The sequence below is a fragment of the Vulpes vulpes genome, chromosome 11 (assembly GCF_048418805.1).
Source record: "Vulpes vulpes isolate BD-2025 chromosome 11, VulVul3, whole genome shotgun sequence".
NCBI lineage: Eukaryota > Metazoa > Chordata > Mammalia > Carnivora > Canidae > Vulpes > Vulpes vulpes.
Window position 1 is genome coordinate 14,740,063 of NC_132790.1, and position 12,870 is coordinate 14,752,932.

At 33.8% G+C, this 12,870-nt stretch overlaps 1 protein-coding gene across 2 annotated transcripts in view; it reads right to left on the reverse strand.

Moving 5' to 3' along the window:
• USP47 (ubiquitin specific peptidase 47) overlaps nucleotides 1-12,870 on the reverse strand; it is a 118,803-nt gene that overhangs the window by 25,118 nt on the left and 80,815 nt on the right. For both annotated transcript variants that reach the window (XM_072725661.1, XM_072725660.1), the window contains 8 exons: nucleotides 10,027-10,122; nucleotides 9,797-9,949; nucleotides 7,126-7,293; nucleotides 4,859-4,990; nucleotides 4,341-4,417; nucleotides 3,773-3,828; nucleotides 1,239-1,351; nucleotides 206-310 (listed from right to left, as the gene is read on the reverse strand). In XM_072725661.1, the coding sequence (XP_072581762.1) occupies nucleotides 206-310; nucleotides 1,239-1,351; nucleotides 3,773-3,828; nucleotides 4,341-4,417; nucleotides 4,859-4,990; nucleotides 7,126-7,293; nucleotides 9,797-9,949; nucleotides 10,027-10,122 (900 nt within the window). The remainder of the gene's footprint in view (nucleotides 1-205; nucleotides 311-1,238; nucleotides 1,352-3,772; nucleotides 3,829-4,340; nucleotides 4,418-4,858; nucleotides 4,991-7,125; nucleotides 7,294-9,796; nucleotides 9,950-10,026; nucleotides 10,123-12,870) is intronic.

A 12,870-nucleotide genomic window follows, 5' to 3' on the forward strand; every position in this document is an offset into this window, starting at 1 on the left:
GCTTTCAGAGTAATGAATTCCTCAAACGCATCTGTTCTATGTTCTATAGGAGAGGTATGAACTACACACTTGAGACAGATTCTGTAAATGGGCTATGAACATAACTGCAAGTGCTTGTATTGCTACTAAATAATAATAATTTTGGAAAAAATGTTAATACTGTTATCTGAGATATCGATATTATAAACAGTACAATTAGACATACCTTATAAGCCATTTCTACTGCCTCTTTTAATGTCTTATCCTTATGAACCTCCAATTTATTTTCCATCATTACTTGTTTCACAGGATGCAAACAGAATAACTTTATCTGGAAAATGTAAAATATCATCATCACCTCAGCAGGTCATCAATCAAAACATAATTCTTTTGTAGACAGCATTTTTATCCTAATAGTCAAAATACAGCAATATTTTAAAGATTTATTTATTTTAGACAGAGTGAGTAAGTGAAAGAGAGTGGGCAGGGGGAGGGGCAGAGGGAGAGCAATCTCCAGCAGACTCCCAGTCGATGTAGAGCCCAACAGGGGGCTCAATCTCATAACCCTGAGATCACAACCTAAGCCAAAATTAAGAGTCTGTTGCTTAACTGACCAACCCACCCAGAACCCCCAAATATTGTAATTTTTAAAAAACATAATTGAGATCATTCTCTCCTGTGTCTATTTTTCTCAGTAATTGATAGTGATTATGTCTCATTAAAAAAAGAATTAAAAAACATTAATTTTAACAACTGTACGTTTCTTGGTAAGCACATATCACAACTTAAATAATCATTCTCCTACTCACATATAGTTAGGTGTTTCAAATTTTTCTCTACTTTGGAAAGTATTGTGATGAATGTCCTTGTGGTCAAAGTTTGTATAGCATGTGTGGTTATCTCATTAGGTATTTCCTTAAGAAAATTATATAAGAATATATGAATTTGCTTAAGGCTCTTGATAAATTTTACTCAATTTCTATGCAGTAAGGTTTTTACCAGTTTATTATTCTTGTGGCAGAATGTGATGTTCATATCATTGTAACCTTACCAGCACTGAGTATTATCACTACATGTTAGCGTTTATGAACATATAAAACAAAACCATAAGTTACCTCAGTAATATAGTTGGTTACATTGCTTAATGATCATGATAGCATAACTGTCTACAGAATCTCTCAATGAATTTGTTATGAGAATTGCAATCAAGCAAAATTCAATAGCACTTTTTAATTCAAAGTAAAATTATGAAATCTAACCTTGCATGTATTGCGTTCAATTTCTCGTTGCCTTTTTTCTTGTTCTTCCAATTCTCTCTCTCTCTGCACCAAGTTTTTAATATGTTCTGGATATTCATCTACTTCTAGAAATTCTATTGTAATAAAAACAGGGTAAGACAGAGTCACTGAAAATTGATCTTCCTTTACTTAATTTTGTTCTACTATGTTTCCATAGTATATACTTCTATAACTGCTCTCATCAAAATATATCTCAGTTCCATCAATCTCTCAACTTGGAACATCAGCTTCTTCCAGACAGGGGTACAGAGGTAGTTGATAATGACATAAGGTTAGGTCTCATATTTTAAAAAGCCATATATTTAATCCATAGTATCTCTTGGCTCCAGGACAACTGTAACATGTAGATTAAGACTTTTAGATTGAAAAAGGCTCCCTGAAACTTGGAAATAAAATCATTTCTAATTTCAAATTGTGCTATCACCATGAAACCATGTGACCCTGGGCAAGTTTACTTGTCCAGACCGCAGTTTCTTCAGCTTATTAGCACCTTCAGCACCTATCCCACAGAGTAATTACCTGGAATATAATAAAATGCAATAAATATTGTTGCTGCTGCTACTATTACAAATGCTATTTGCTTATTATTACTCACTAATACACTCCTCTTTGTTCTCAAAGCAATCTTTTAGCTACCTTCTATCCACAAAATTTTATGTAACTCAAAGCATTAAAAGCGACAATATGAGATTATGACACTATTTAATAAAGCCGATGATTACCAGGCATTAAATAGGGATAACAACACATATGTATGTATGTATACATATATATATATAACATATGCATATATATAACATATATGTTATATATACATATGCATGTTATATATACATATATGTATATATATAAATATATATTATATATATATATATATAAATCACATCCCTGTGGAAGGTAAAAATCCACTATTTCTAGAAATGAGCTCTAGGTGTGGTAAAAATACTCCAAATCATACACCGCGCGCCCTCTGGTGCTTCATCACAAAACTACAGTTTAAGGGGAGTAATCAAGGAAAGCTATGTTACTGACCTAATGAAGGGAAACCTGTGGAATGCTGGGTGCTACAGAGGACACACAAGCTACAATCCTGGCTCTACCTCCAAGGAAGCTATGACTTTGGACAAGTTTATCCGTGGAGTATTATTATTTTATCTGTAAAGTCAGAATGACTACTCTGAAATCTGTTTTGAAATGACTTCTTGTTATAATTTCCTTTTTCACAACCCCATTCATTTTATAGTAAATTATTAAACAGTCACTATATGACAGACTCCGGACTCTGAATTATCACTAGTGAAAAGATAAATTAAGTCCTAAGCCTTGACCAACTAAATTTAAAATATAATGAGTTTACAAAAATGTAAACAAAAACATCGCACTACCTAAAATAAATTTTACAGTATGGTAGTTGCTAAACAAGGGAAATATGTTGAAATTAAGGACAATGATTATAACAATTGTGAAAAAAATGTGAGTTAACCTACCATTTGTGTATATATCTATAGGTACACTCACACATCCGTACTTATTTGCAATACTACTTCAGTCAGAAGTTGGCATTAAGAAAAAAGGGGAACTGCAATTTTTTTAATTAAAAATAAAAAAGGAGAAAAAAAGAAAACCTGCATGCTGTGTATACAGGAATTAAAGTACCCCAAAAACTTATAATTAAAAAAAAAGCAATAATAGCTAATTTTGAGTTTTTACTATGTACCAGGTGTGACAAAAATATTGTTATCTCATTTAACTTTTCATTACAATCCTATAAAATACTGTAATCCCATTTTACAGATGTGGAAATTAAGATTTAGAAAAATTAAATAACTAGCTCTACGCCATCTAGATGGCAAATTATGACTGTTACACAGGTCTAGGGGTTATCACTGAATATACTCTTACTGTAAATAAATATCTAATTTTTTAATGTAGAGTTTTGTCTCTTAGTGTATTAAAAAACATTTCAACTTTTTTCCAAGTGTTTTTGCCACTTGGTATTATCTCATGACAGTCTTTATTTTTAGTTTTTTTTTTTAGATTTTATTTATCTATTCATGAGAGACACACAGAGAGAGGCAGAGACATAGAGAAAGAAGCAGGTTCCCTGGGGGGACTCAATTGTCAGACCCGGGACTAAGGCGGACACTCAACTGTTGAGCCCCCAGGGGTCCCTCATGACAGTCTTTATAATTAATTTTTCTGGGCATAAAAAAACTTAATCGTCCTATCATTGAAAAGTAGTTATCAGGGATCCCTGGGTGGCTCAGCGGTTTAGTGCCTGCCTTTGGCCCAGGGCATGATCCAGGAGTCTCGGGATCGAGTCCTGCATTGGGCTCCTAGCATGGAGCCTGCTTTTCCCTCTGCCTGTGTCTCTGCCTCTCTATCATGAACAAATAAAAATAAAAAAATAAAAATAAAAGTAGTTATCTAGGTTTGCAAAACTTGCAAGGAGAAATTAGTACAGATTAAAATCAAATAACTGCATATTGACATACTTGCATTTCGTGCTGGATCCTTCAGTCTATATATCAGCATATATGCATTTGTGGAGCTAGTAGAAATATAAAAAAATTAATGTCAACAAAATGGAGATGTAAAGCTTCCATTTCCTAGCACCAATAGATTTTTTAAATAATTTTTTGTTATTTCAAACAACTAGAACTGTAGGTTCAAACTTAAAATATTCTAGAAAAAAAGGAAAAATGTACTTTGTTCTTCCCAACGAATTTATGAGATTTCCACATCTCCTCTTTGAAAAACTTATGTCTTATAACAATTAATATAACTGAGTTAGGAGTCAGCAAATTTTTTCTGGGCCATATTTCTGTGTTGCAGTTACTTAACTCTGTTGTTAAGGGAAAAGATCAACACACAATACTTAACAAATGAGTACACTGGTGTTCCAATAAAACTTTATTTCCAAAAACTGGAGGCAGGCATGGTTTGGTCCTTGAGTTATAGCTTGCTGACCCCTAGGTTAAACCTCTTTAATGGTTAAAAAAAATGTTGAGAAGCTGTAATTAATTCTAATTTATAAGCAGTACAAATTAGGAAGTTATTTACCTTGCAAAAGCACTTGAGTAATATCCTCTGCTTCCTGAAGATCCACCATGTGTTTTCTTAATGTCCTCTTGTGTTATCTAAAAAATTATTACATTATTTGCCTTTCTGTAAAATTTATAATACTATCACCTCTGTGTCAACAGGTAAGCCTATTTTTAACCTCAGTTAAATGGACCACACAACTACCAATTCACAAAATCTAATCACAATCAGTGGCCGCTATCAATCAGGTCTAGTGCTCCTCAACAGGTAGCCTGCATGACAGCTCAGAGAAAAAAAAGGGAGGCGGGAGTCTGTCTCTGGAAACACTCATCAAGCCTCAAACAAAACAAAAGAAGTAATTATGAAAACAAACTAGGATATTTACTGAAAACCAAAACAAAAGACTGACTTAGCATGTGTCTTAAAACACTTCACTGGACAAAGTCTCCCATTTTTAATAAACCCTGCTTTTAATTAAAAACATCTCTACTCCTGTCTTTCAGAATAATCTTTAAAAAAAAAAAAACCCTCCTTACCCTGCTGACATGTTGATCATTGAAGCTGTACCACTGTTCATCACTGAAGGACTTTATACAAGCATAATAATGGCCACCAGCAGCACTCCCTGAATGAACCATAACGGAGAAGAGCTCATAGATCAAGGAATTCTGAGGGGGGAAAAATAAAAGTAACTCAAAAGAGGAAAAATATAAAACCTTTATTTGTATATTTCCTATTATCTATTAATAGAAAATAAAATAACATGTTAGCTGTCTTAGATATTTATTGTAGGTACACTTTTCTCTTAGATCATTAAAATGGCAAGTCACCACATAATTTCATATAAGACAGTTTCTTTCAGTGCATTCCTTCACATTTTACTTATGTTATAACCTTTGGAACTATGTACATCTGAAATACAATGTTATTTATGTAAAAAGAAAATAATAGTCTGAAATTTTAGAAGCAGGTGCTAAATGGAAGACTGTTCTGATATGTACAGTCAAGATGAAGAATTCCCAAATAACATAGTTGTTTTTATTCCAGTAAGATTATTCTATTTTCTTTGTAAAAGAGCTGAGTGACAAAATGATTTGGAACATCTAATGTATTTATGTTATATCTGTATGTATTTATGTAATATCTGTGATACAGTGATCTACTGGTTTCTCAAGTATGCAGATAGTTCAACATTAGAAAATCAATCTATGCAATATAGGCTAAAGAAGAAAAATTACACGATCCTATCAATCGACAGAAAAATAATTCCACAAAATCCAATAGTTATTCATTATAAAAACTCTAAAGAAACTAGGAAGAGGGAAACCTCAACCTGATAAAGAATACCTACAAATAAACTTAGGAATACATCACACTTGATGGTGAGAAACTGAACACTTTCCTCCTAAGACTGGAAACAAGGCAAGACTGGGAACAAGGTGAGAATGTCCTCTCTTACCACTCTTATTCAATACTGTGTAAGAAGTCTTACTTAGCAGTAAGACCAAAAAAAAAAAAAAAAAAAAACACCCAAAAGACAAAAAAGACAAAACAAAACAAAACACCCCAGACATAACTGTTTATGTAGAAAAACAGGCAGGGAATAGTTTGCCAATCCATACTTGATACAATGTTCTTTATACTAAGCTATGATGTATCCATAACGTTATTCATACATAGCAATTCATGATCACCTACCTATATGCCCTGAAACAGATAATTTTAGAAAGTAAAGGATAATGACAATAGTAGTTAGAATAATGGTCTTGGTCTAAAAATAGATTTATGTAAGAGAAATGCCATTCTTAAATACTGTTAATATGACTCTGCAAGACTTGAACTACTGATCAGACTTCAGGCTAGTGATTCACAATTCACACATGCTGAAGATACCTGACCTATAACTCTCCCCTCAATAAAGCAGATTATATGAATACGAAAGAAACAGTTTGATAAAATCTTTAAAAATCACTAACACAGTGACATAAAAGGTTTTATGACAGATTATCAAGTCCAGTAGTTGTCAAATTATAATCCATGGAACTATATCATTTTTAAAAAATTTATTTATTCATGAGAGACACAGAGAAAGAGGCAGAGACACAGGCAGAGGGAGAGGCATGGAACTGTATCATTTTAAAAAATTTATTCATGAGAGACACACAGAGAGAGAGAGGCAGAGACATAGGCAGAGAGAGAAGCAGGCTCCCTGTGTCCCAATGCAGGACTCAATCCTAGAATCCCGGGATCATGACCTGAGCCAAAGACAGATGTTCAACCACTGAGCCACCCAGGTGCCTTTGAACTATATCATTTTTTAAAGTGTCTTAAGGGCTGTCATGGGGAGGGGAGGGAGGCTAAGGGCTTTAGCTTTCCCCCATCTCTAAAAGATTGGTTCTATTTCATAAGGAGTACACAGCCAAAATTTTTTAAATCAACAGGTCTAGCCTAATACTTTCATTTCGCTATATGAGAAGACTTTGATAATAAGATTTAGAGGCTTGGTGCAGCTTTAAAGGCAGAGCGGTTTCCTGACCACTAAACACCCTTTCCGTACCACCACTCAGCTTGGTCACATAGCTATAGTTGAGCCTCTCAGAAATTCATGCCCCTGCCTATAAGTACCTTTTCCTAAAGTATAATTATGATCACATATATGCATAAGAAAATCTTTTAAAAGATATTCCTTTTCAAAAGTTACTTTCTTAAAGAGAATTTATTGGTCACAGTAGCTACAGAATTATACAGCAGCTAGGAGATTATTTTATTCTTTCAACTAAAACCCATAAACTATAAAAGGTACCTTCTCAAGGCCAGGTTTTGAAATCTTTTCAGTTCCACTATTACTTTCAAGGCAGATCCCTTCATCAACACCATCATCATTCGAGAAATCATTGCTCATTTGATCACTGTGACAACTGCCTTCATTTTCTGCCCCGCTGTCTGTGCAACTTTCCGTCTGAGGGGATTTCTTAATAAAACATAATTATCTTACAATTACAAGCTGAACAAAGGGAAAACACATACTCAGCAAAATATTTTGTCTACATGCTAACTTTTTCATGTAAGTTCAGATATTATTAATAAAAGTATTTATTTTAAATAAATGTCTTCTCTTACTGAGTCCTTAAGTAAAATTAAGCCAAAACAATGTATTGTAAAAGCATCTCCATCAATCCTTAAAATTTAAATACAATGAATTAGTGATTCAGATTTCTAATTAAACCCATTTATGTTTATAGTTGCAAAGTAATTAAATTACCATCTTTCATCAGTCTATAAAAGCAGAGAACAAAAAAAATAATAATAAAAATAAAAGCAGAGAACATAAGTACCAAAGTGAGCTTTTGTTCTCAAATCCCAAAAGAATATCATTTCTTTTCTTGAACAAAAAGTTCAATTTATCACTGTGGTAGGTATTATAGATAATCAGAAAGAAAAACAACATTGTATCTATTCACAACAACTTTATATTCTAGTGCAGAGAGGTAGAAATATAACAACAAAAAAATCATACTCTTTTGTGCTTTTATGATTTTTAAACCCCTCTCATGCAAATTTTATTTGAAGGACTCTACTTCTTAGAAATCCCCAAAAAACTCCCTGCCCCCTTTAAATATTTAATATACATACCTAAAATATTTTTATTTTAATAGTTTGAGAATTCATCTCTAAGATGTAGGCTCTTAACAGGTTGTACAGGAGTTCCTAAATTAACTAAGCAATATATAATAATAAGCACCAACTTTTTGCCAAGAACTTTGTTGTGTGGATTGCATCTAACATATAGTCTTCACTCCTCAATAAAGTTTGGTTCAAAGTGAAAACCCACTCTAGAACTCTACACTAAGTCCAAAGAGATCATTCCTGACTTTCCTCGAGGCTGGAACATCTCTTCTCCCAACAAATGCACCTAGAACTTCCTAAAAGTTCCTGTCAAATTATATCTAGGTTATCTTTATTTGTAGAAGATCTCCTTTTACAAGAAATATATTAGGTACATATAGAAAAACCAATCCAATCCTGACTGATCTCTGTTTGTGTGGACTCCTATAAAGACTATGTCTACTTTAAACCTGGTATAAAAAAATAAATAAATAAAAATAAAAAATAAACCTGGTATATACTTTGCAGAGAGTCCTTAGCTTAAGCACAACCGTTGGAAATACTATTTTATTTTTTAAAGATTCTATTTTTTGAGAGTGTGTGTGAGGGAGAGAGCACTAGCTGGGGGAGAGGCAGAGGGAGAAGCAGACTCCCCACTGAGCAGGGGGCCTGATGTGGGGCTCGATCCCAGGATCCCGGGACCATGACCCAAGCTGATGGCAGATGTCCAACCAACTGAGCCATCCAGGAGCCCTGGAAATACTATTTTAAATTAAATGTTTCAAAATGTAAACCTGGTCATAGATACCACTCCATGAACATCTACTTTATTTAAAGAGTTCTCTTTTTATAAAAGCCATACAAAACAATTATTGTCCTTACTTAACAGAGAAAGTAAGGCTCAGAAAGGTTGCTTTTCTATACTACATTATCTCTTAATACTTAAGAGCACTAACTAAACTTAATTAAGCACATTTCTGAGCTTTTGGAAAGAGGTATTTTTATAACTACAGTGATCAGGTCCAATCAGAAACTAACGACTCATGATGGTTTTGAAAAATATAAAGATTTATCACTAACAACTATGTCCAGTGATTGTAATTATAATTTACAATCTATAATGAAATCAGAAGTTTCCAAAGAATAGAGTGGGACATTAAGAATCTTCTACTGAATAAGGTTAGGGGAACCAGAAAACATTGGGGGGGCTGGTTAATGAGTAGAAGAAAATAATTAGGATTACTGGTGTCCTTCAAATTCCCATTCTCAAAATATTTAAAGTTTTAACTAAAAAACTAACTTAAAAGGGAAAACAGACAAAATGCCTTTATTTTCTAGCTTTCTATTTCTAGCCTGGCCTATTTAAGAGGTGGCAAACTTTAACTTGAAAAAGTTAGTAGTCCTTGAAAAAGACACTAAGATAAATACAAGAAATAGAGGCCATACTACCCAATTTGCTCATTTTTTCACTGACATGTGTTCTGTTTACTACATACCAGAAGCACAGTGCAGCCCACCTCTAGATTGGTTTTGCTAATTAAATTATAAATGTAAGATTATCGCTCAAATTTAAAGAAATAATTCCAGAGTTTGAGATCCTTTTTATCTTTTCAAAGAATATCGTAAGTTATTCTGATCAAAAAAGAATATCATAAATCTAATTTATGGTGGACAAAAAAGCTTACACAAATCTAGATCTTTTTATAGAACTTGGCATTATAAAATACGGGAGGAAAGGAATATCTTCTATCAAGAAGACACTCTAAACACTACCAGTGTTTTACCCCAAATAGCTCTTTTAAACACATGATCAATCAAAATGAATTGACTAATGTTTTTTAACAAAAAAATATGAATAAGTATCTTACCTCATCTTCAACGTCAATAAACGTACTCATATCTAGCTCTTCAGGAAATGTCATCCGATCATTCAATTTAATCCTGTGCATGGTTGTATAATCAAAATCAAACCTTTTCAATTGTAAGGTGAGCAGATAAGGGAAATGCAAAAACCGAAGACCCTAAAAAAAAAAAGGGACCTATTGAATATTGAATATAATCTCAGATAGTTTAGTATTAATTTCTACATGGCATCTACCTTTCGTGCATCACATTTCTTCTTACAACGTTCACAAAAGTACTGATTTGGGCCATCCAGGATCTCTGGCTGAATAAATGCATGCAGTGCTTCTTCCTAATAAGAAAAAAAAATGTTTTATAATTACTTAAAGTGTTATAATATTAATGACAAAGCCCTGAATGTAAAAACTTTGCAATTATCAAAATACTTAGAAGTAGAATGGCTAGAAAATTAGGAACTCAAAATGCAAAAAGGAAAAAAAAATATCAACAGCAATATAATGTCATTATAAAAACTGAGCAACAAAATAATTGCCTTAATTCTGCACAAAATCTGTCTTTCCTAATACTGCACATCAGTCAGTTACCGCTACCTAATTTTTATGGACTTTACATTGTGGAATTGGCTAAATAATCTAATAAGAATCCTGCCTTTAGGGGATCCCTGGGTGGCTCAGCAGTTTGGCGCCTGCCTTAGGCCCAGGGCATGATCCTAGAGTCCCGGGATCAAGTCCCACGTCAGGCTCCTAGCATGGGACCTGCTTCTCCCTCTGCCTAAGTCTCTGCCTCTCTCTCTCTCTCTCATGAATAAATAAAATCTTAAAAAAAAAAATCCTGCCTTTAGATTAAAAATTCTATACTTAGAGGAGTTATATGCATCACTTCAATCTTCTTGTAAAAGGTGACATTTATAAACTATACAGTAAATAACAGAGAACTCTGAATTCAAACTATCCATACACTAAAAAAAAAAAAATCTAATAACCATCATTTACCACCATATTTAGCATCAGTCCATAATTTGCTACTGCACTAAAGACTGGAAAACACTGGGTAGCTTTCTCCCTGCATGTCAGATACTGTTCCATTTGAAAATGTATGAGCTCCAGGACTGTTCACCTAGTGGAACCACATGGTTCTCTTTTCTCCATACAGCCTTAAGACAGGAGCAAGAAACTTAGTATGAATACTGGTGAAGAATCAGTGGGCATAAAATTTTAAATTTTTTTTGGTAAAGATTTTATTTATTTATTCATGAGAGACAGAGAGAGAGAGAGAGGTAGAGAAACAGGCAGAGGGAGGGAGAAGCAGGCCCCACCCAGGGAACCCACTGTGGGACTCGATCTTGGGTCTCCAGGATCACACCCTGGGCTGCAGGCGGCGCTAACCCGTTGCGCCACCGGGGCTGCCCAAAGTTTTTAATTTTTAATCACTGATTTTTCACAATAAAAAATAAATTGTCATTAATACAACAATTAAGGTTGGACTGTATAATCTCAAGTTTCATTTGTTGTGATCGCTTCACACTTGGTCTAATCAGAACTGACCACATTTACTACATACGAAGAAAAAAAATTGTATCATTAAGACGAAATATCTTCAAATATTTTTCTTTTGATTCAGAACATGTTGTTCTCAAAAGATAAAGGAGCTTGACCTGGCAAAACATAAAATAGCTGACAATACTAATAAAACTACTATCCACATACAGTTCATTCTGGAATAAGAATAAAAAATATGAAACGATTTTAAAATGCCTCTAACCTCTCCCATCCCCTATTTTGTTCTCAGAAATCCAAGGAAGCAAGGGGCGGGGGTAGGAGAAGGAGAATCAAAGAGTGGGGTTCTTCCCACATGACCAAGCATTTTACTGGAGGTCACAGAATGGGGCACATTCAGAATGATTCTTTTTTCTTTAAAGTATATTTTAAGCATGAAAAAGGCAAATCCTGTAAAAATGCAACACAGAAAAAGCTTGAAGAGAAATCATATAGCTTAGCATAGGCTGATATCAAATTAGTCGTGCTTTCCACATAGAAACTGAAACACTCAATATCTTAAAACAAGGGGAGGTGTGTAGAGTGAGACAATCATGGAACTCAAATTCTACTTAACTGTGTGATGTGTACTGGTCTCTGGCTACAGTTCATAGCTAGCGCTTTTTCTAAATTTTTAAGTTAAAACTCAGAGAAAAGTTTAAAGAAAACTCTCATAATTTACTCAGACTCACCAACTTTTAATATTTTGTCACCCTTGCTTTATCATTCTACCTTTCTCACACACATCATACATTTTTCTAAAGCATGTGAGAGTAGGTTTACATATCATGCTTTCCCTCTTAATAGTTCTATGTGATTTTTTAGGAGGAAGGCTATTCTTACATAAATACTAGAGTTATCACACTTAGGAAAATTTACCACTGATAAAAAGTACTTCTGCCATATTGCAATTCTATCAATTGTCCCAATCCTAATAATGCATTTCTCCCCATCCAATACAGAACTGAATCCAGGATCACAGATTACATTTGGCCGTCTCTTCAGATTCATTTTGTCTGGAACAGTTTCAAAGCCTTTCTTCCTTTCAGGGCATAAATGGTTTTTGTAGGAGCCCAGTTATTTATAAAATGCCTGCAATTTAGGTTTGTCTGATGTTCCTCATAATTAGGTTTAAGTTCTATGTATTCCTTGCTAGACTACCATTTAAGTTATGATGTGTCCTGAGGTATCACCGTCACAGGCCATAATATCTCCAACCTCCCTATGGTGATATGAACTTCAACCACCTGGTCAAAGTGTTATCCAGCTTCTCCACTACATACTCTTTTATCCTTGCAGCTAATATGCAATCTGAAAGGAGATATTTGGAGACCACGCAAAAATTCTGTGTCTTAAACTTTCCACCCTAGATTTAGCATCCACTAATGGATACTTGCTTAAATCAATTTTTAATGTTTTATGTACCATCTTGAAAATCTTTTTTATAGTAGGAAACTTAAGCACATTCATATTTGCTATGACATTGTTTTGTTTCATCAAAATTACTTTATTATAATTACTGTGTGTATTGAGTAATATTTACT